The sequence below is a fragment of the Acanthochromis polyacanthus genome, chromosome 12, assembly GCF_021347895.1.
Source record: "Acanthochromis polyacanthus isolate Apoly-LR-REF ecotype Palm Island chromosome 12, KAUST_Apoly_ChrSc, whole genome shotgun sequence".
NCBI lineage: Eukaryota > Metazoa > Chordata > Actinopteri > Pomacentridae > Acanthochromis > Acanthochromis polyacanthus.
The window spans coordinates 33605251-33626341 of record NC_067124.1 but is presented as its reverse complement, the minus strand read 5'-3'; the positions used below and the strand labels follow the sequence as shown (position 1 = coordinate 33626341).

Here is a 21091-nt window from a genome sequence, read left to right as displayed (position 1 = left end):
ACTTTTCACTCCCTTCCCTGTGATGATAGTTTTATGATCACGTCCCCATTTGAGGGTATTTCAGGTCTTTGGCAAATTGCACAACTCATGTTCTGAACCACGTTAACATCTGTGTGGATTTTCACAGTAAAACGGGTGTGTGGATTACATCAGAAGCCATCTCCATCTTAACTGCTTGACTGCATTGCTTCCAACTTGTCATTAGCACCATAGCAACAGGCAGGCAATCTCTTCCTCGTAGGTGGTCTTGTCATTGTTAGTGATGAGGTCCAAAATGGAAGAGCCACCTGCAAATCTGAGGAGCTTGTCTCACTCTCATCTGCTTTTTTCCTCGAGAAGCCGTCTATGAATGTGAAATAAAGTAGAAAAAAAGTCACTCTACAGTAAGAAGTGCATTTGCCTGATCTTGTGTTATCAATGTTTTAGCTTACACACTTTAAAAATACTAAACTTTAAATATTCACTATTAGATCAGGATACTAGTTAGCTAATTAAATCTTTAAGCCTTCTCAAAAGTAGAATTTGCTGTTGATTTAAAGGCGTTTCAGAGCAGCCAGACCTCAAGGCTGCTCTGAAATGTGGTGTAATAAAGTCCCATGTAAATGGCAGTTGCTGAGTACAGTGCTGTGCTGCTAAGACAACAAGTAAGTAGCACACATCACAAGCTTTTCAGATTGATTTCTATGTATATTTTGAAGATTTTTACTCAGGGGTTTGTTTGTTTGTTTATCATTCACAGTCTGATTTACAGCATGTTTTCGCCCTGTAAACATGGGCAAAAATGTTTTTCTCTAGCTGTTGACTGTGCTTTCTGATTTACAGAGTGATAAAAAGAGATATCTTGCGACCCTAATATGTGAACAAAATCAAATATTAATTTAGAACCTGATTTAATGCATATGTGTGCATTTTTAACACAGACGGTATGATTAAAAAAAACAAGATAATGGTTTAAACCTAAAATTGAAAAAAAAAATCTTGTATTATAAAGTATTTTTCGCATTTCCCCCCATAATCACGTGTTGTACTGACTGGGAGCATAAAGTCTAGCCTTTAACATTTTGCAGCAGATCAAAGATGGCTACCTGGCAGTGATTGAGGAGAGTGCTGTTGCTAAGCGACGGGACGCTGACCCGCCCCCATCCATGTAACAGGAAAACACAGCGGCTCAAAACTTTACTTACATCAAGTTAAAGGACTATTTAGAGGCAGGTTTCTGAAGCTGATTTGCAAAAGCTGTTTAAAAAAAAAAAAAAAAGTTCAACCTGCCATGTTCGTAGGTCGTCATGTCCGACGAAGAAAGTGCTCCGTGTTTCCTGAATGACGACAGAGTGAAGTTTGTCGAGGAGAAAGTTTGTGGGCTGCTGCGATTGAACCGACAGATCTGGGAGAAGAGTTCAGTCAGCGAGGAGTTTCAGACGATTCTCAAAGAGTTCTTTGAAAAGAAGGCAGTTCTATTTTTCTGTTTGTCCGATAAAGGTTTTCTAGTGGCTTCTAATGAGGTATGGTTCCTACTGACTCTCCAGCAGGTCGTTTATCTTGGGCGAACATTTCAACATGCCAGCTGTATTATTGATGGCTAGATTCAATTTAGTGGAGATTTTGCTTTTTATTCAATGCTTGTTCACTGTTATTTCACTCACAATTAACCCCAGCATCATGATATCTATTGCAAAATTACATTTTTAGTCAATTTTTATTTGACCAATCGCCTCCTTCTGTCTTGAAATGACACAAACAACTGGAAAATAAGATGTTGCAAAACAATTTATTTTATGTCTGTTTTGTATTCATTTGCACAAAGGATGCCATGTCCAGTTATTTTGAAACTGTTCAGAGCTTTGAGAAGTTTCTATGCTGTTCCAAACAGGCCAATAGAAGAGTTATAAATCAATCCTCATTTGATGAGGATATAAATTATTCTGGGCTTAGCTGTAATAGAAATGAATTGTGATCAATGTAATTAATTTCATGTGTGATTTTCAAACTGACATGTCAAAATATCTGGAGTAAAAATCTTAGATTAATGTCTTTAAAGAGGACTTGCAAACTATATAAGTGTATTGCACTAACAGTGTAGAAACGGATTATATCTAACATGTCATATTTCATTTGAAAGTGTCGTTTCTGGTGAAATCTTGCCTTATTATATCAAATGCAGATCCCACCTGTCACTCAGAGCAAGCAGATCTATATTCTTAAGAGCAGAGTTGTTCCCATCAACTCTGAAAACTACAGGGAACTTCTGCTTTTTGGAGTGTTGTCGCCAGCACCGCTACTGCAGCTGTCATGCACAATGGAGCAGGTGATTATCCCACTGATCATAACAAGCATTAAAAAGCATTATGTTCCTTGTGCAGTCAGTTATTTTGCATTCTAGGTGAAGTCAGTATGTTTCTTTTCACAAGGTGTGCGCTCCACTGCTGTCAAACAACGAAAACCATCACATGTGGCCAAACCTGATGTCCGCAGACATCGTTCGTCATGTTCAGAGGCTATGCAATAAGACGTCAGTTGTGCGAGGTCAAGTTTTAGGGAAAACTATCCTTCCTATCCCAGCTGCAACAGAATGGATGGAAAAATCATACAGCAGCTTTAAAATGTAAGAAAACACCTACATTTTGCTTTAGTTTTGTTTATATTCCAAGTTTTAAATAACATTTTGCATGATTTTTCCCACTCAGGTGTGAGAACTATGACAGGGCTCTGGCTCATGCTATAGAGACACAAGTCATCAACTGGACAAATCTGATCCAGAAGATTTTGAAGGAGGATTCGTCAGATCTGCTTGCAACGGGCTGTAATCCAGGACCTGATGCAGAGCTGAAATTTTGGGCGTCCAGGAGGGGCAACGTAGAGAGCATTTATCATCAGGTTCTCCTTATGATCTTTACTGAAATGTAATTCAGTTCATTGTCAGTACGCTCTTTGTTGAAATGTTTTACTACCTTTCCTTGCAGCTTCACAGTCCCGTTGTTCAAATGATGACAAAGATGTTAGAGATGATGGACAGCAGCTATCATCCAACAATCAAGACTCTGATTGGAAATGTGTTCACTGGTAAGATTAGCTGGTTTCGTGTTCAAAGAGGACATACTGCAGTCTTTACTACACAATCTCTATTTCCAATATTGTGTTTTACATTAAATAGAATTGCTTTCTTTCATAAATAGCACTCCAAGAAGCCCAGGACATCGACCTCCATCTGCAGCCACTGCATGCACAGCTAACCCAAATGGAAAAGAAAGGGTTTCCTCACATGGAAAAATGCATCCCTGTACTTTTTCATTTGCTTTTCCTCATTTGGACGAACTGTCAGTCTTACCAAAGACCAGCACGCATCGTGGTGTTGCTGCAGGAGCTCTGCAATCTGCTCATCGAACAAGTAGGGATCCTCATTTGAAACACTTGCAGCAATAGATTGCATAGTGAGTTACACGTTTTGCATGCTGCTGATGTCAGTCTGCCAGATTTACTTTGACTTTAGTTGTCAGCTGTCTGTGTGAACACATTCACAGATTTAAACCTTCCACTCTGCAGGCTTCCACATACCTCTCTGCAGATCTGCTGCTCAGAGAAGATCCAGAGGAGAGTCTGCAAATGGTACAGATGGTGATAAAAGTCTTTACATGTTTTAAAGACAGCTGTCAGAGCCAGAGGGAGAAGCTGGCCAATCAAGTGAAACTCCCACCCTGGGATTTCCCATCTGCCCTGATTTTTTCACGTTTCAACCAGTTCTTTAACCGTATGCTACAGCTGGAGGTGAGATCAGATTTTGGTTTTATTCTTCAGGTGTTTCACTAACATTGTAATGTTTTCATGTGATTTTGTTTGCTGTTATGATTTGTTTTCGTTGCAGGACTTGTTTGAGATTATGCTGGACTTTCAGAGGATGGAAAAGCTGGAATTTGGTGGAATTAAAGGGAAACTGCACAGTGAGCATGCTGCTAAGATGCACAGAGAGTTCAGTAAAGACTGCCAAGCCTTGAAGCATAGTAAAAACAGCCCACTGGACTTCAGCTCTCAGGTGAAACTCTAGTCTAAAAAAGTCTCAAAAATATTTCTACAGGCATTTTTATTGTTAAGACTGAACAGCTACTGTAAATTCTGCAATTTCACCCTGGTGTCTATCGTTACATAGATTTTGTCGCTCTTCTCATTAGGGTTTTGAAAATGAATATAATGAGTTCAAGATGAGGATCGTGGACTTCGAGTGCCGCCTTGGCAGCCTTCTGTGTTTGGTTTTTAAAGATTGCCCAGGACTGGAATCAGCTTTGAAGGTAAGCACATCTGGACACTAATCTGATGTTAGTTGCATTACTGATAATGTGAATTGTGAGTGATGGAGGAGCATTTTTTTTTGCTCCCTCAGATGCTCACCATTGCCGGACCCTTCCTGGAGAATAAACAAATCAGACAGATATTTAGTCCCAACTTCTTCCTGCTTCAGCAGCATTTCAGAGAGGAGCTGGAAAATTGTAAATGCCTGTTCAAATCCCAGATGAATCAGGTACATGAGGCTGAAGTTGAATATTAGAAATATGCCTTCATTGCACAAGATGCTTCATTTTTCCATTGTCACTTGTTCTACAGATGGAAAGTGGTCTGAGTAAGAACATGGCTCACACATCTGGAGCTTTGAAGTGGGCAAAAATGCTCAGAGAACGCATTCAAACACCGTGGGAAAAAATCAGATTACTATTTGACATGTCAGTACAAGCATACAAAAGTTTATTTAATGAAAAATGTGGTTACAAAAAATAGCTTCCCAGAAACATTTACAGACAAGAGATGACTTTGTAAACAATGTTTCTAGGCATGCAGAAGGCGTGGAGATGGTGAATGAGCACAACATGTACAAGGGTATGCTGAGTCTGCTGGACCGCTATGAGGAGAGGATTTACTCTGATTGGTGTAATGGTTTGGAGCAGTCCTGCCTCATCAACCTGAACCAGCCTCTTATCTCCAGGAATCCCTCATGTGGCCTCATATCTGTCAACTTCAACCCAAAGGTAACTGATATAATGTCCTAAAAGCATAAAAACAGAACCCTTCCAATGCTGAACTATTATCCAATGTAATCTTACTGATTCAGTCTCAAATATAAGTCAAATTGATTACCTAAAAGAGCCCTAAAAAGTCCCTGAAGTAACAAAAAAACAAAAATCTTCTATTGGTGGAAAACTCGGATGTAGCCCATTATTCTTTGTGCTTAAACTGTCTCTCTGACAGATTTTGGAGCCATCTTGGCAGAGAAAAGACTTTTTTTTTTTTTTTTTTTTTGCAATTACAGTTTCAATTGTTATATTCTTCAAAGATTTCGGTTCCAAACTATTTCACCACCACCCCACTGTGACTATGTATGTGAGTTAATCACTGTTTCCTTTCACTTCTCAGCTGACTGAAGTCTTGAAAGATGTTAAATACATTCAGACTCTCCATCAGCTCGACATCCCCGCAGCTGCTCTGACTGTTTTTGGGAAGCGTGACATGTTCTCAAAGGTAAGAAACGATCAGCTAAACAATAAGCAGCGTGTCTTTCTTGCTATCATTTACATTTTCTCCACACTTGCATCTTCCAGTATTTGAGCAGTTTGCAGCTGTTAGTACAATGGTACAACAAGCTAAAGCAGACGGTGTTGGAGGTGGAACTCCCTCTAATCAGGGCCGAACTGGAGTCCATCGACCTGGAGCTGACCAGAGCAGAGACCAGCCTGACGTGGCAGCACCAGGACTGCTGGAGCTTCATCAGCTCCACCAAACATCTCGTCCAAGATCTCGTGGGCAGAGTGAGCAGAGCCAAGGAGAACTGTGACGCCATTCAGTCACTGATGAAGAGATGGAGCAAACAGGCCATGTTCTGCAGAAAAGACAACAAGAAAGGTTCACTCATCCAGCTGGAAGAGAGAGGAGACTGTGTCAACAGGAAGTACAGCTGCGTGAAGAAGGATGGAGACATCATACATGAGCTGGTGCAGGTCTGTGTGGCTGGATTTATGATGATATTCACTGAAAACGCAGGCTTTAGATGAACACTTGCTAGAGTACAATTGAAATTTGGTTTAATTTAAAGCCTTGTTTGGTAATTTCATGATTTGTGTTTTGTTTAGCATGAGATTTGATTTCCTTTCCTTGATGATTCTGATAGTAGAATCAAAAACTCTTACTTTTATATTCTGTATGAAGGCCGAATTAATCTAAAGCACACTTGTCTTTGCAACTTTAGTCCAGAATTATTTGACACTGTTAAATTCTAAACTTATAGTATAATACATATTTTTTTGACATCCAGAACTAATTTAACTTGATATAGTTAGGCACGTTTTATCTCTTGAGGAGTCATTTAAATAGCAATATACTTGTTATTCTCTACTCTCAGATGTACAAGTCTTTGGGTAAAAAGCGTTTGCTAAATGAAATTATAGAATTGCAGAATTTGAAATTGTTATTCTAACAGATGAAATTTCTAATAATTAAATTGGACTTCCTGCACTATCCCTTAAAGCCAAACAAAGTATATATTTCTATTATTGCAGGGCCAAAACCTTGTGCTAAACATCTTTCCTATATCTTACACTTATTCAGGAGAATTCAGCCCTTTTCCATGCTGATCCTGCTTCAGAAGCATGGCTGTCTTACCTAGAATATGTCGATGACATCGTGGTGGAGGGGCTCTTCAACTACATCAGCCACTCTCTCCAGTTCTTCGCCGACAACATGGAGTTGTGGCTGAATCGGGCTCCTCTGTTTGAGGCCCGGTTGTTGCTGAATGGCTCAGGGATGAACTTCTATCCCTCAATGGAGCGAGAGGCAGGAGACGGTCTCTATGAACTGGTGGAGGGGCTGCTTGGAGATATATTCAAGACTTCCATGAATGTGCGAAGAGTGGCCGCTCATCTTAGCACAGAGAGCTACCAGGTACTCTGATCTAGATCTGATTGTTCACACAGATTTTATTACACACTGCAGCTGTTTTTTAATTCCTGGAAAACTCACACAAGAATGTGAACACAATATGTCATAATATCATCTTTGTTTTAGAAACTTACGATTTTCCAGGTGCCCACAGCTGCAAACAGGACTGCAAAAATGGAAGATACTTTACTTCTTAATGTGTTTCAATACTTGCCTCCCTTTCTGTGTAAACATTGCCTGCAGTTTAGCCCAAAGTAATTTTTGGCCCTTGTGTGATTGTCATAACTGAGTCAAAAATGGGCATCATACGTGCTGTGGAATGCAGAATGTGTTGTTTTTGAAGAGTCTTGTTTGTGTACATCGGTTATTTATGGCAACATTTAAATTAAGCATGTAGAATCAAGTGATTTTGATTAAATATCACAGTTGCAAGTTTGCAGCAGAACTGCATGTGGCAGACGAGTAGTTCAATGATCATAAGAATTGACAATCTGGTGATTCTTTCAGGGTTTTTTTTTGTTTTTACAGTTGCTGGCACCTGTAAATGTTGTAATTTTGGCATTTTTTAAAAAAATAGTATGCCTTCCAAAACTGGTGGTGCTCAGAAGTTTGAATGAAATTATTATTTTTTTTGTTAAAGATACAGTTTTACACTTTTTTTGTTTTAGACAAATAACATACATGTCAAAGGGTTTCATCTATGTATGACATCATTAGAGGTGTTCATAGATCACAGACTTATGCTCATCAGAGCAAAGACTACGCTTTTCCTTTCTTTTAGGAGCAAAACAGATGCTGTCAGTAGCAAAGAGGAGTATCTGAATTGTAGTATGGTGGATTGGGGTGTTAAGTAAAATTTCTGCTTAGAATTTAGTTTTTGTGTATTATCTGATTTATAGTACCGTAAAACGGGGCTATGAGGGACAGTGGGGTAATAAGGGACATTTTTCCGGAAAATGTTTTAAATGTAATTCTGCGGTTTTTATGTTGAGCAGGATGCGGTTTTGTGTTGACATTTGTGTTGACAACACAACAGTAAATGTGTTCCATTTGGACCCCTCAAAAACTAGAAAAGTGTATTTCTCACTGTTCTAAACTTGCCAAACTCATCACAGGGTTTTCTTCTCCAAATAGTACATTCTCCTGATGTTTCATGTCATGTAATGTAACTCTTACAGGATGTAATGGATGGCATGCCGGATTTGTTGGGCCTGAGACAAGAAATAATGGAGCGAGTGGGGAATATCCTGAAGAAAGCGATAAATTACCAGAGGAAGTTTGATTGCTATTCCCACCTGTGGCAAGATGACAGAGCTGAGTTTCTCAGCCAGTTTCTCCTGTATGGACGTGGACTTACAGCAGAAGAGATGGAGGCTCACAGAGCAGATGTTCTCCCCGGAAACCCGCCTACAATCGATAAATTCAAAGAACAGGTGAAAAGTTTGCTAAACTTGTGTGTTTTTCCAATATGTGGACATTTTTAAAATTGTAATGTCTAATATTGTTTACATTTTACAGATTGACTGTTATGAGGATCTATATACTGAAATTTCCCAGCTGGAGGACTTCAGAGTGTTTGATGGGTGGTTTCGGGTGGATGTGAAGCTCTTTAAAGCCAGTCTTCTCAGCACTGTAAAAAAGTGGAGCTGGCTTTTCAAAGAGCACCTCTTGACGCATGTCACTAACAGGTAAAATGATTATCTGACTTTTACATTCAGACCAAGCAGTAACATTAGTTGTCCTTACTTTGCCAACTTTTCCACTCAGTCTTGATGAGCTGCAGAGGTTCATCCAAGCCACCGTTGAAGGGTTAAACCATCCTATGGCTAAAGTGGACCATTATGCCTTTTTGGAAGTCATGAGTCACCTGTTGGCTATGAGAGACAGACAGCAAGCCACTGACAAGATGTTTGGGCCTCTTAGAGACACAGTGAACCTCCTGGAACGATATGGTGTGACGATACCTGAGCAGTTCTACTCTCAAATGGAGGCAAGGACAAGAATGGGTTAATTTACCCAACACTTTCAAATGGTAACACAATATGAGAATTATTAAGAATCAAAATACTGCATGTTCTTCAACAGGAACTCCCTGAGAAATGGAGTGAAGCTAAAAAACTGGCCGTGAAAGTGAGGCATGAGGTGGCACCCATGCAGAATGCAGAGGTGATGGTTTTACGGAGACGATGCGTGGATTTTGAGGTGACAGATCACTTTTCCTGCATATTTCCAGAGAATTTGTAAAGCACCCATGGAAACTGTTGTATTCTATCCCCTAGAGGAAAGAACATGAAACTGCTATTTGTTGTTTTTCAGGTGAAGCAAATCAAGTTCAGGGAGATGTTCAGAGCAACAGCACCATTCAGTTATAATGCAGTGCTTCCCTATGCTGGTTTGGAACAAGTAAGAGTTTAAAAATGCTTCGTTTTAAGAGTGAAATAACATTGTGTATCTACTGTACACTTTGGGTGACAGTCGCCATGTGTTTTCTAGTCTGAAAAAGCAATCCAGGATATGGAGAAAGAAGTAGCAGAGCTGCAGGAGTCTACAAATCTGTTCGATGTTACCATTCCAGACTACAAAGACATCAAGCTCTGCAGACGAGAGATTACAGTCCTCAAAGAACTCTGGGATATTGTTGTGTACGTGCAGGTAAGTAGCTTAATCTGAATTATAACCATTTACGGTTAAATGTCAGTATTCTTGAGGATATGGAAATGCAACAGAAGGCTCATCACACGACTACAATACCCCAATAACTAAATGACTCGACCTGCTTGTCCTCTTGGAGCCCGTTGTTGAGCCTTTGAATGCCCTAAATGTCCCCATTAAGCCCCTCAGCCCATTGACCCCTTTGCATGTGTCTTTATCTATACAGAGCAGTGTGGAAAACTGGACAATGGCCAAATGGAGGCAGATAAACGTGGACCAGATGGATGCAGAATTGAGGAGGTTTGCCAAGGTGAGGTCACCAACAGTGCTACATCACACCAGCTCATCTCTCCTGCTGTCTTGCTGTCATGCACCATTGCTGTTTGTAACAGATGCCCCTAATAACTAATTATGTTTACCTACCTTCTGTTTGTGTAGGACATACGGAGGCTTGACAAAGAGGCCCGCGTGTGGGACGTGTATTCTGGATTAGACCTTTATGTAAAGAACTTGTTGACGTCACTGCGGGCCGTGAGTCAACTCCAGAACCTGGCAATACGAGAGCGCCACTGGGTGCAGCTAATTAGAACAACGCAGGTGCATAAATACACCCAGCAGAGGTTTTGCTAAGGAGAAGCATTTTTTCTTGTCTTGCTTCATAGAAATGTGAGATTGTGTGTAATTTTTCCTCAATAGAGGGACTTTACTGTGACAGACAGCACCACCTTGGAAGACCTCTTGGCTCTGCAGCTGCATTTGTTTGACGATGAAGTTCACAACATAGTGGATAAGGCGGTCAAAGAAATGGCCATAGAGAAGGTTTTTCTTCTTTTAAAACATCATCTTTTGTGGTTTACAAAATATATAATGTTACAGGATTCTGAGTAAAGTATTTTTGAGTTCACTAGATAGCATTTACTTTTAGACATTTTGGAGGGATTTGATTGCAGGAAGTTTTCCTCTTTGTCTTGCTTCATAGCATCTGGCTGTTACTTTAAACATTTTTTTTCATAATTCTCATGTTTGAAGTTTAGAGAAACATGCTGAACTAACAAACATGACTAGATTATTTGAAGTCTATATCTACAGTCATGGAAAAAATTATTTGACCACCTTTGTCATCAAAAACAATGGTTATGCAATCAAGTGCTAACTCCTGTGTGTATCATGTGTCTACAACAGACAGAAAAGAAAACATGGATTACCTAAAACCATCGTTTTGGCAATAAAATGCCATAGCTATTGATGTAGGAACTTAAGTGATTTTGGTTATTGTCAAGAAAACCATAGAAAATGGCTAGATATCAGCTCTTAAATTAAACTCTTACGAGCTGTTTTTGTTGTTATCGTATTTGTCCGGATAAATGTACCTTTAGTTATACCAGGCATTAAAATGAACAACAAAACAAGGGTGGTCTAATAATTTTTCCATGACTATATATCATTTTTTGACAGCTGAAGACTACATTCAGAGATACGAGTTGTTTTAAAAATGCAACGGCACTGAGCTAGGAGCTAATCTTATGAGTATTTGTAAACTTGGTGCCATGTAGATACAGTAGAAAATGCATTTTGTATCATTAAAACAGTGTTATATGCTGTTTTTTAATTTCAGGTTGTAACAGAAATAAGCCAAACGTGGGCGTCAGTGGAGCTTTCCTATGAAGAACATTACCAAACCTCTGTGCCACTACTTAAATGTGACGAGGAGCTTATTGAAGCTCTCGAGGATCATCAGGTAGATATCTAAAGAGATTTTATGTGTGACCCCACCAAGTCAGAAAATGCATGATGGCTGTAAAAGCACAAGAACTCGTTCTCGAGCTCAGTTGTCTGTGAGAAGCACCGATAGTTGAGAGCTGAATAGAGATGAGACTGCAGAAAGGGGGCCGCCCGGTCTGAGTGTCTAACAGCACAGCTGAGAGTAGAGAGGTCCCTATTCAGTGCTTAGATTTATAGCTGCTAGAGAATACGAGGCATTGTTGCACCGTGGCGGTCTTTGAACATGTACACCAGATGTATTGGGGGGGGTTACAGCCAGCAATTAGAAGTCTTGCCACTTTTAGTGCCTCCATCTTTGTTTAAATAGTCGATTTCCCTCCCCCACTTATTTATGGCCTGGCATGCTGATGAGGTGGAATGCGTTTTCAAATAAAAATGATTAATGTAATGGTGTCTGGTGATCTAGATATGGCATTCTCTCACCACAGGTTGGGTGTCAGTTTGGTGCACCAAATCTTTCAGATGGACCATGCTCATTTCTCTGTCCTTATCCTCAAGGTTCAGCTGCAGAGTGTCTTTCAGAGCAAGCATGTAGACCACTTCTTGTATCAGGTAGTGGAGCTACAGAAACAGCTGACTGTGGCTGACTCCGTGCTGATGGTGTGGATGGAGGTCCAAAGAACATGGGCCTACCTCGAGAGCATCTTTAAAGGCTGTGATGACATTCGCCAGCAGCTGCCTGCAGATGCACTAAGATTCCAAGTGATAGATGCAGAATTTCAGGTCTGCACCAAAACGCACACAGGGCTGTCATTATTGTAAACCTTTTTTATTTGGTTTTTGCAGAATCTGGTTATAGCAGGTTGGTTATGTTGCCAAACTCATAAGTGAAACACATAGAATTAAGAGATTTTGATGCAATTTCCTGATTTATTCTCATCACACTTTGACTTTGCAAACAATAAATATTTTGCTGCTCACACTTTAAATGTGTTTCCATTCTTAACTCCTATCTGTTCTTTGAAAAGCAGCCAAAAAGCCATAGATTTTTTTTCTTTTCTTTTTTCAGGGGTTAATGTTGGACAGTGCCAAGACTAAAAATGTCATCGAGGCCACCAACAAACCTCATCTGTTCGAGAAGTTAGAGGATCTGCAAAAAAGGTTCATGCTCATTTCATTAAACTTTAATTAGCTATTTGAAATTTTCTGCTTACTATTCCTGTGGATTCTTCCTGTCAGGCTGGCGTTATGTGAAAAAGCTCTCACTGAGTACCTGGAGACAAAGAGACTCGCTTTTCCAAGATTCTACTTCATTTCATCTGCAGACTTGTTGGACATCCTTTCGAAAGGGAGTCGTCCCAGAGAGGTACATTTATGTAGAATTTCCTTTCATTTTTCTTTTGTTTTGTGTTTATGTAATGTCACTGTTGGTGTCTCTGTTGTAAACAAATGTCATTTGTAGGTAACTGTCCATTTGGCAAAGTTTTTCGACAACATGTCCGATCTTGAGTTCTCCAAAAATGAACAGCTGGATGCTCCTAAACTTGCAGTGGGCATGTACAGCAAAGATAGAGAATACGTCCCATTCCAGACTGATTGTTGCTGTAGCGGGCCGGTAAGATCATATTTAGTAGCAGAACAGAGGTGAAATAGCTCCAACACTTCATAATGTAATCCAGAATGCTTTGCATTAGGTGGAAACTTGGCTTTCTCGTCTTGAGGAGTCTATGAAGGAGAGCGTCAGGGGTCACCTGTCTGAAGCTGTGTCGGTGTACGAGGACAGACCCAGAGAACAGTGGATTCTGGACTTCCCCGCCCAGGTTGCGCTCACTGGATCTCAGATCTGGTGGAGCAACGATATGGAGCTTGTGTTTAAAAGACTGGAGGAAGGATTTGAGTCTGCACTGAAAGACTACAACAAGAAACAGGTACTTTTTACACAGTTCAGTGCAGCTTTGCAGGAAAAGCCTTATATGCAATAAAATTTGGATTCAAATCATGACTTTCTGAAAAACACAGTATTATATATATATTTTTTCCATAATGGCATCATAATCACAGCAGAGTCGGTGACCTGAGCTGGGCCGGTGGAGCCTCATTGTGGTCTGTGCTCACAGTTGTATTGTCACTCTTGTCAGTTTCATCAGCACTATTAAAGGTTAACATGCCCTTGGCTGCTGTTTGAATAATCTCTCTCCCCCTTCAACCCACCGCACTGCACTGATTGGATTTGCTGTCATACAGGACCAGGGACAAATGACATCCAGTGACGTTTTAGTCAAAACAAGAACACAAGACTACTTTTGATTGGCTTTAAAGTACACAGGGTCCACTTTGGTCCATTGCATGTGTCTGATGTTCCACATGGATTGAAATTTGAACACTTGACAATATAAGTGAGATAGGAAACTTGAACCAAGACTGTTGCATTAGAGTGTTGCCACTTCAAACCCATATGTGTATGTAAATTGCTGCTCTTCTCTTAACTAGTATCTATTTCCTTGTTTTTTTTCTTCCAACAGATCTCTCAGCTCAACTTGTTGATCAGCATGCTGTTGGGAGAGCTCAGCTCAGGCGACAGACAGAAGATCATGACTATATGCACCATTGATGTCCATGCTAGAGACATTGTTTCCAACCTTATTGCTCAAAAGGTTAACAAAACTGAATCATTCTGTGACATTAAGGCATCATTTTTTTTAAGTTAATTTTGGCTTTATAAGGAAAAGGCTTTCTTGTGATTTGTAAAATAACAAGCATAACACACATTTATTTCTTAATTTCACTTTCTTTTAATGATAGGGATATGTATACAAAACCATAAGTGTGGGGTCACCCACTCAATTACATGCTTTCCATGAAAACTCACACTTTTGTTTATGTGCTAACATAACTGCCCAAGGGTGTTCTAATCATCAATGAGCCTTTCATCACCATTAGCTAAAACAATGTAGCATTAGAACACAGGAGTGATGGTTGCTGGAAATGTTCCTCTGTACTCCTATGTAGATATTCCATTAAAAATCAGACATTTCCAGCTAGAATAGTCATTTACCACATTAACAATGTCTAGACTGGATTTCTGATTCATTTAATGTTATCTTCATTGAAAAAAAAATGCTTTTCTTTCAAGAATATGGGCATTTCTAATTGACCCCAGACTTTTGAATGGTAGTGTATATATTTATATATATTGCAGTCCTTACAGCCACAGTTCAGTTCTCCATTTGCAACCAGTGTGCAACAAAAATATAACTTTTGTTTGGACTTACAGCAGACTTTAATAGGAACAGTGCAATTCCCAAAGATATGCAGCTTCTTTTATGCTAAATGCATAGAATGAGATATGGACTATAGGCTTACATACCACCTGCGCGAAAACATATTTCTTGTGACATTATCTCATTGCATGGTTTGACAGCAGCCATATATTCTCACAGGTCACCACCTCGCAGGCCTTTCAGTGGCTCTCCCAGCTTCGACACCGCTGGGACGAGCAGCTTCGCCACTGTTGTGTTAACATCTGCGATGCTCAGTTCTTCTACTCTTATGAGTATCTTGGAAATACACCTCGTCTGGTCATCACCCCCCTAACAGACCGGTAGCTCTGCTGTGTACCAGTTTTCATGCATGCATTCAAAACACACAATTTCACAACTCTGTTAAAGAATGCCAAACATTGGATTTGTGTATCTCTTTGTGCTGTTGTCAATCGTAGGTGCTACATCACCTTGACTCAGTCTCTCCACCTGACTATGAGTGGAGCACCAGCAGGCCCTGCTGGAACCGGGAAGACTGAGACCACCAAGGATCTCGGCAGGGCCATGGGTGTCATGGTGTACATTTTCAACTGCTCTGAACAGATGGACTACAAGGTGGAATGTTCAACAGATCGGAGTTTACTTTTGGTCGGTTTTTGCATTTAGAAGTATGTTTTGATGCAGTGTTTCTCTTTTGTTTATGCTCAGTCCATTGGAAATATCTACAAGGGTTTGGCCCAGACTGGAGCATGGGGCTGCTTTGATGAATTCAACCGTATCCCTGTGGATGTTCTCTCCGTCGTAGCAGTGCAGGTGAAAACCATTCAGGATGCCATTCGTGCGAAAAAGAAGAGGTGAGTAGTTGAAGCTGAGTTCACAAAGTTTCATCTTGTAACAGTGGACATTTAAAAACTTTGTCTGCCACCTCACAGGTTCCTGTTCCTCGGAACGGACATTGTCTTAAAGCCCTCAGTTGGGATTTTCATCACAATGAATCCTGGCTATGCAGGCAGGACAGAGCTGCCTGAGAACCTCAAGGCTCTTTTCAGGTGGGAATGATACAGTAACTTTATTTATAGAGCAGCTTTTTTCAGCGTTGAACTCATGTCTGCATCGTCTACGTCCTGCTATAGGCCCTGTGCAATGGTGGTGCCCGACACTGAGCTTATTTGTGAGATCATGTTGGTGGCAGAGGGCTTCCGTGGTGCAAAGATTTTAGCCAAGAAGTTTATCACTCTGTACACACTCTGCAAAGAGCTGCTGTCCAAACAGGTAGGGGAAAAAGTGTGAATTGGAACAGAGGACACCAATAATACATCTTTTCAGCACATGCTCAAAAGCATAAAACAGTTCAATAAATCTCATTATTTTGTGCATCATGATTTATGGTAAGTGTGACCAGAGTTGTGTACATCTTTACTTTCCTTTCTTTTTGCTGCTAGGACCACTATGATTGGGGTTTGCGTGCTGTCAAGTCTGTTCTGGTCCTGGCAGGAGCACTGAGACGAAGAGATAAAACAAGACCAGAGGATCAGGTGACTTCATTCGTGCATGTCATCTCATAGCCATATGAGAAAGCACTTTCTTATACAAATGTGCACATTAATTCCTAGGTGCTTATGCGTGCTCTGCGAGACTTCAACATGCCTAAAGTCGTGACTGAGGATGTGACTGTCTTCTTGGGGCTGCTGGGTGATCTGTTCCCAGGCCTGGAGGTGGAAAGACAGAGGGACTGTGAATTTGAAAAGGCCATCCGAAAGACCACACTGGAGCTCCGACTGCAGCCCGAAGAGACATTTATCCTTAAGGTTTGACGTGAATTGATGTACACCTACCTAGAGAAAAGTAATGAAAGAATCATCTTGTAAACATCTTTACTTTTGTCAGGTGGTGCAGCTGGAGGAGCTCATGGCAGTGCGTCACTCCGTCTTTGTTGTTGGAAATGCAGGAACTGGAAAAAGCCAGGTTAGATTTTTATACCTCAGATGTTGTAAAAATACATGCTCAGCTCACTTTCAAATTTGGCTTATTAATATTTCCAATAGATATTGAGAGTTCTGCATAAAACCTACGTAAACCTGAAGAGGAAGCCTGTGTGGAATGACCTCAATCCAAAAGCAATAGACAGAGATGAGCTGTTTGGCTTCATCCATCCTGCAACTAGAGAGTGGAAAGATGGTAAACTGAAAGAAGATTCAAAAATTACAATGCAAGAAACAGCTCAGTGTAAATAGTACTTATACCTTGCAATCTCTCTTGTTCTTTGCATCCCTTAATCTCTGCATGAGGTTTGCTTTCATCGCTGATGCGAGAACAGGCAAACATCTCCCACCTTGGGCCTAAGTGGATTGTGTTGGATGGAGACATTGATCCGATGTGGATTGAATCACTCAACACAGTGATGGATGATAACAAGGTACCTCCCCTCCTGTTCGCTCATACACTGTTGTACAACACATAGCAACCGAGGTGGTATAGACAGAAAAAAGATGTCCCCCCCCCACTCCTTCAGCAAATCACTTGGAGGTCCTTTTCCACCATGATGGATCATGTCACAGTGATCTTGTGCCTTTGAAATATTCTAAAGCAAGTCTGTCAAAGCTGATGAGATATGGAGGTGTTTTCCTTATCGTTTGGGTCGAGTCTTGTACCGTCGTATTGACCATTCAGATGTCATCATAGTTGGGAACGATATCCTTCAGGTCCTGACTCTGGCCAGTAATGAACGTGTGTCGCTTACTCCATCCATGAGGCTGGTGTTTGAAATCAGTCACCTAAGAATGGCCACTCCTGCCACTGTATCCAGAGCAGGAATCCTCTATGTTAACCAGCAGGACCTGGGCTGGAACCCGTAAGTTACACAGGAATCCCTTTTATTTATTTCTCTTCCAGATATTACAGAGTTTTCCCCGTGTGAGGCTGTTTATGTATGTTGGATTGTCACTCAGGTACGTTGCCAGCTGGATTGACCAACGAGAACGTCAGACAGAAAGAGCCCATCTCACCATACTGTTTGAGAAATATGTTCCACATTGTCTAGAACAGATGAAAAACACTTTCAAGACCATCACTCCCATCCCAGAGAACTCCATGGTGCAGGTGCATATCACACAAGCATTCACAGAGCATTCATGTTTTTTTTTCTTCCTTTTACATCTTTCTATCCAGAATATTCCAATATAATTGTATTTTTTCCTTATTCAGACACTGTGCACTTTGCTGGACTGCCTTTTAACACCAGAAAATATTCCATCTGAATCCCCTCGAGAGATCTATGAGACATACTTCACCTTTGCCTGTATCTGGGCTTTCGGTGGGGCCCTGTGTCAAGATCAGGTATTCATTCGGTTTAATTCAATTATGGTGTAATAATTGTTATTGTCTTTTGCATATTAAGTTGCACAATGTAATCCACCTTGCAAAGAGACTGTGAGTGCTTCAGTTTGGACATGACGATCACATCCTCTGCAGCTGTGTTGATTTTAGCTCTTCGTCTAGATTTAGCTTTAGTCTTCTGGCAAAAATGTGTATTAGAGTAGTGAAATTAGTTTTTTTACTAACTTCAGTGAGCATTTTTGTCTAGCTTCTGTCGCTGTGTTTTTGTTGCTTATAATATTTATGTAGTTTTGAAACCACAGCTGCCGCCATCTTTGTGTACAGTTACCACGGTTACAGAAGGTATTCTTGCCTACGGCGAGGTTAATGGAAAACGTTCAGTGTTTGTTCTGCAGTGATGCAAGAGACAGACTCTCCTCAGTAAATCCATTTAACAGCGTTCCAACTCTGAGCCAAACTCTAGAAGTGAATCATTTCTTGTGACTGAAAGTAACTTTAATGTAACGCCCACATCACCTGTGTCACATTAGCAGACTTAAGTTAATGTTTAATGCATTTCAACTGCTGCCTGCATGTTCCTTGCTTGTCTCACTGCTTTTGTTGTCACTTCTCATTGTAATTTGATAATGAGTTTAAGTTATACTTCTGGTTCTGCAAGATAGCATTAATACCTGACATGAATATAGCTTCATATTTAACAGCAGTACAACAGGTCAAACTGATAAATCTTCTAAACAGAAGAAATTTATTTGGATTCAACTTTGAGAGCTGCAGCTCTGCACTTTGAATTAAAACGGTACCTCTGTCAGTTTGTCTGTATTGTCGCTTATTTTTCATTCTAAAAGGCTAAAACATTTTGTCATGGTTCCTGTCTTAAAATGATCCTTTTTGTTTAGTCTTAATTTAGTTTTCGTTATCAACAAATGTTTTTTTATCATGGTTCGTTGACAAAATTAACATCGCTCTGCAGGATTTGTTGTATCCTAATAATACTAATACAGGCTGTGTTTCTGAAGTGTTCAATTTACAATGGATGTTTTTCAAGAGAAATGCTAAAAATTTTTCACGGAAAAATGTGCATTTGGAGATTAGTGTTACAGGAAACTTCAAGGATTGTTTAGAAAGCGTTATAACAGAGTTTAATACTTCTCATACTAGTCCGCTAAGTTATTACTCCTTCTTCTCTTTGCTTTGTCAATAGCCACACGCAAAATACAATTCCTTGTGTTGAGAGACTTAAGTATGTCAAGTATATATAGTTTTAGCTTTACGTAAAGGAAAATATATGAATTAAGACATATTTTGTTTTGCTTCTTCTAGCTCCATGACTATCGCGTAGAGTTCAGTCAGTGGTGGACCAAAGAGATGAAGACAGTGAAGCTTCCAGCACAGGGGACTGTGTTTGACTACTACCTGGACCATCAAACCAGACGATTCCTGCCCTGGAGTGACACCGTTCCTCTGTTTGAAATCGACACTTGTACACCATTACAGGTAAGAACACGCAAAGTACGACAAGTACGGGAAAGTACGACCCTCGAGAGAGAAACTTTGCAAAATGGTCTGACAAATAATTCACAATATAGAGAAGGCAGCTTCTTAAACCAAAATAACCAAAAATAAACAATACAGTCACATTAAAAATGTCTCTATGCCTCAGTGAGCATAATAAAAGAGGGTGAAGTCCCATCATGAGGTTATGGCAGGGGTGCTGGAATGGATGATAGGCTTGCCACTGTGTCTGATTACCATCTACTACTCTCTGTACCAGACTGTGTAGGGGTGAAGGCATGAGCAACAAGGCTTGAGCTATCACCCACGCTCTTTTGTCTTTCTTCATGCTCCCGCGTACAGCTGTGAATGCTCCAAAGGCTCTTGCTGAGCCATAATTAGTGGGGTTTTGTTCTGAGCAAATGATGCTATTATGACAGAATAGTTGTGGTGTTCTGGGGAAATACAAGAAATTATAAATCACATACAATTCACTGAACACATGTCTGTCAATAAATCACACTCAAAGAAAGCCATAATAACCATGTATGTTTCTGCTCTGTGTCTTCCCGCTGTTTCTATGATTGCAGGCTGTTCTGGTGCACACAGCAGAGACTGTGCGTCTTCGCTACTTCATGGACTTGCTGCTGGAGAGGAGACAGCCTGTGATGCTGGTGGGGAACGCTGGAGTGGGAAAGACTGCACTTGTCAAGAACAAGTTAGGCTGTCTGCCAGAGAGTTACATGACCACAAAAGTACCCTTCAACTACTACACTACCTCCCTCTTGTTGCAGGGTGAGGGCTCTTTTTTAATGTTCTATGGTGCACAACAGCACATCAAGTAAACTGTAGCACCATCTGCTGGCAGTGACTAGACTCAGAAAGATTGGTTTGGGAGAAAAATCCACGTCGTATTTCAATCATTACTTCATTTCTGTCGGTTTTTGACTTGTATATGCAGTTTTTCGTAGTTGTCTATTTGTGATAAATCACTTCACTTCCTCTTGTAGTGATGCTGGAGCGTCCGTTAGAGAAAAGAGCAGGCAGAAGCTTCTCCCCAGTGGGCAACAGAAGGCTGGTCTACTTTATAGATGACTTGAACATGCCAGCTGTTGACAGTTATGGAACAGTGCAGCCTCACACGCTGATACGCCAACATCTGGATTATGGGCACTGGTGAGGTCAAATCAAGCCAGGTCAATTAATCTGTACACTTTCTAGTCATAGACCCTCAGTTTGGATTGGGACATGATTTATTGATGGGAAAACAATGTAAGAAACCTCAGAAAGAGAACGGAAGGAGCATCACTTATCCAGAAAACACATAAAATAGTAGCAACACAATAAATTCCCTGTATCAATAGTTAAAGCATACACATATATGGAAGCACAGTACCAGTTGTACATCTGAGTGTCGTCCTAGCTTGTTTTCTTTGTTTCTTTGATCCTACTTCCATTTGTCTGCAGGTATGGCAGACAGAAACTGACCCTGAAAGAAATACACAACACCCAGTATGTTGCCTGTATGAATCCGACTGCTGGGAGCTTCATTATCAACCCCAGATTACAGGTGTGTTTGTCAGTAAATTGCCTATATATAATCTTTTTGAAGTTCTTTGAAGCTGGCTTTAAAAAGGTATCTCACAATAATTTTTCTTTCAAAACAAATCTTATCAAATGGCCATAGAAGAATGCTGGTAAGTGTTCAAACCATA

The 21091-nt window shown here is 40.4% G+C and overlaps 1 protein-coding gene across 1 annotated transcript in view; it reads left to right on the top strand.

The window, feature by feature from the left end:
* The first annotated feature begins 1144 nt into the window (after window positions 1-1144).
* The window catches only part of LOC110951454 (dynein axonemal heavy chain 11), a 44432-nt gene continuing 24485 nt past the window's right edge, over window positions 1145-21091 (top strand). Inside the window, 48 exon segments of the mRNA XM_051956926.1 lie at window positions 1145-1502; window positions 2162-2305; window positions 2409-2602; window positions 2685-2874; window positions 2961-3060; window positions 3174-3385; window positions 3541-3762; window positions 3860-4027; window positions 4164-4280; window positions 4373-4510; window positions 4594-4709; window positions 4817-5012; window positions 5398-5502; window positions 5583-5978; window positions 6586-6918; window positions 8094-8348; window positions 8434-8603; window positions 8683-8905; window positions 9001-9117; window positions 9232-9318; window positions 9409-9567; window positions 9794-9877; window positions 10006-10164; window positions 10264-10386; window positions 11183-11305; window positions 11848-12072; window positions 12359-12450; window positions 12529-12655; window positions 12752-12904; window positions 12984-13217; window positions 13812-13943; window positions 14730-14890; window positions 15008-15164; window positions 15258-15403; window positions 15482-15598; window positions 15683-15821; window positions 15992-16084; window positions 16163-16357; window positions 16437-16514; window positions 16595-16727; window positions 16838-16965; window positions 17252-17400; window positions 17498-17648; window positions 17754-17885; window positions 19206-19379; window positions 19967-20171; window positions 20387-20552; window positions 20844-20946. Coding sequence (XP_051812886.1) covers window positions 1287-1502; window positions 2162-2305; window positions 2409-2602; window positions 2685-2874; window positions 2961-3060; window positions 3174-3385; window positions 3541-3762; window positions 3860-4027; window positions 4164-4280; window positions 4373-4510; window positions 4594-4709; window positions 4817-5012; window positions 5398-5502; window positions 5583-5978; window positions 6586-6918; window positions 8094-8348; window positions 8434-8603; window positions 8683-8905; window positions 9001-9117; window positions 9232-9318; window positions 9409-9567; window positions 9794-9877; window positions 10006-10164; window positions 10264-10386; window positions 11183-11305; window positions 11848-12072; window positions 12359-12450; window positions 12529-12655; window positions 12752-12904; window positions 12984-13217; window positions 13812-13943; window positions 14730-14890; window positions 15008-15164; window positions 15258-15403; window positions 15482-15598; window positions 15683-15821; window positions 15992-16084; window positions 16163-16357; window positions 16437-16514; window positions 16595-16727; window positions 16838-16965; window positions 17252-17400; window positions 17498-17648; window positions 17754-17885; window positions 19206-19379; window positions 19967-20171; window positions 20387-20552; window positions 20844-20946 — 7737 coding nt within the window. The 5' untranslated portion in view covers window positions 1145-1286.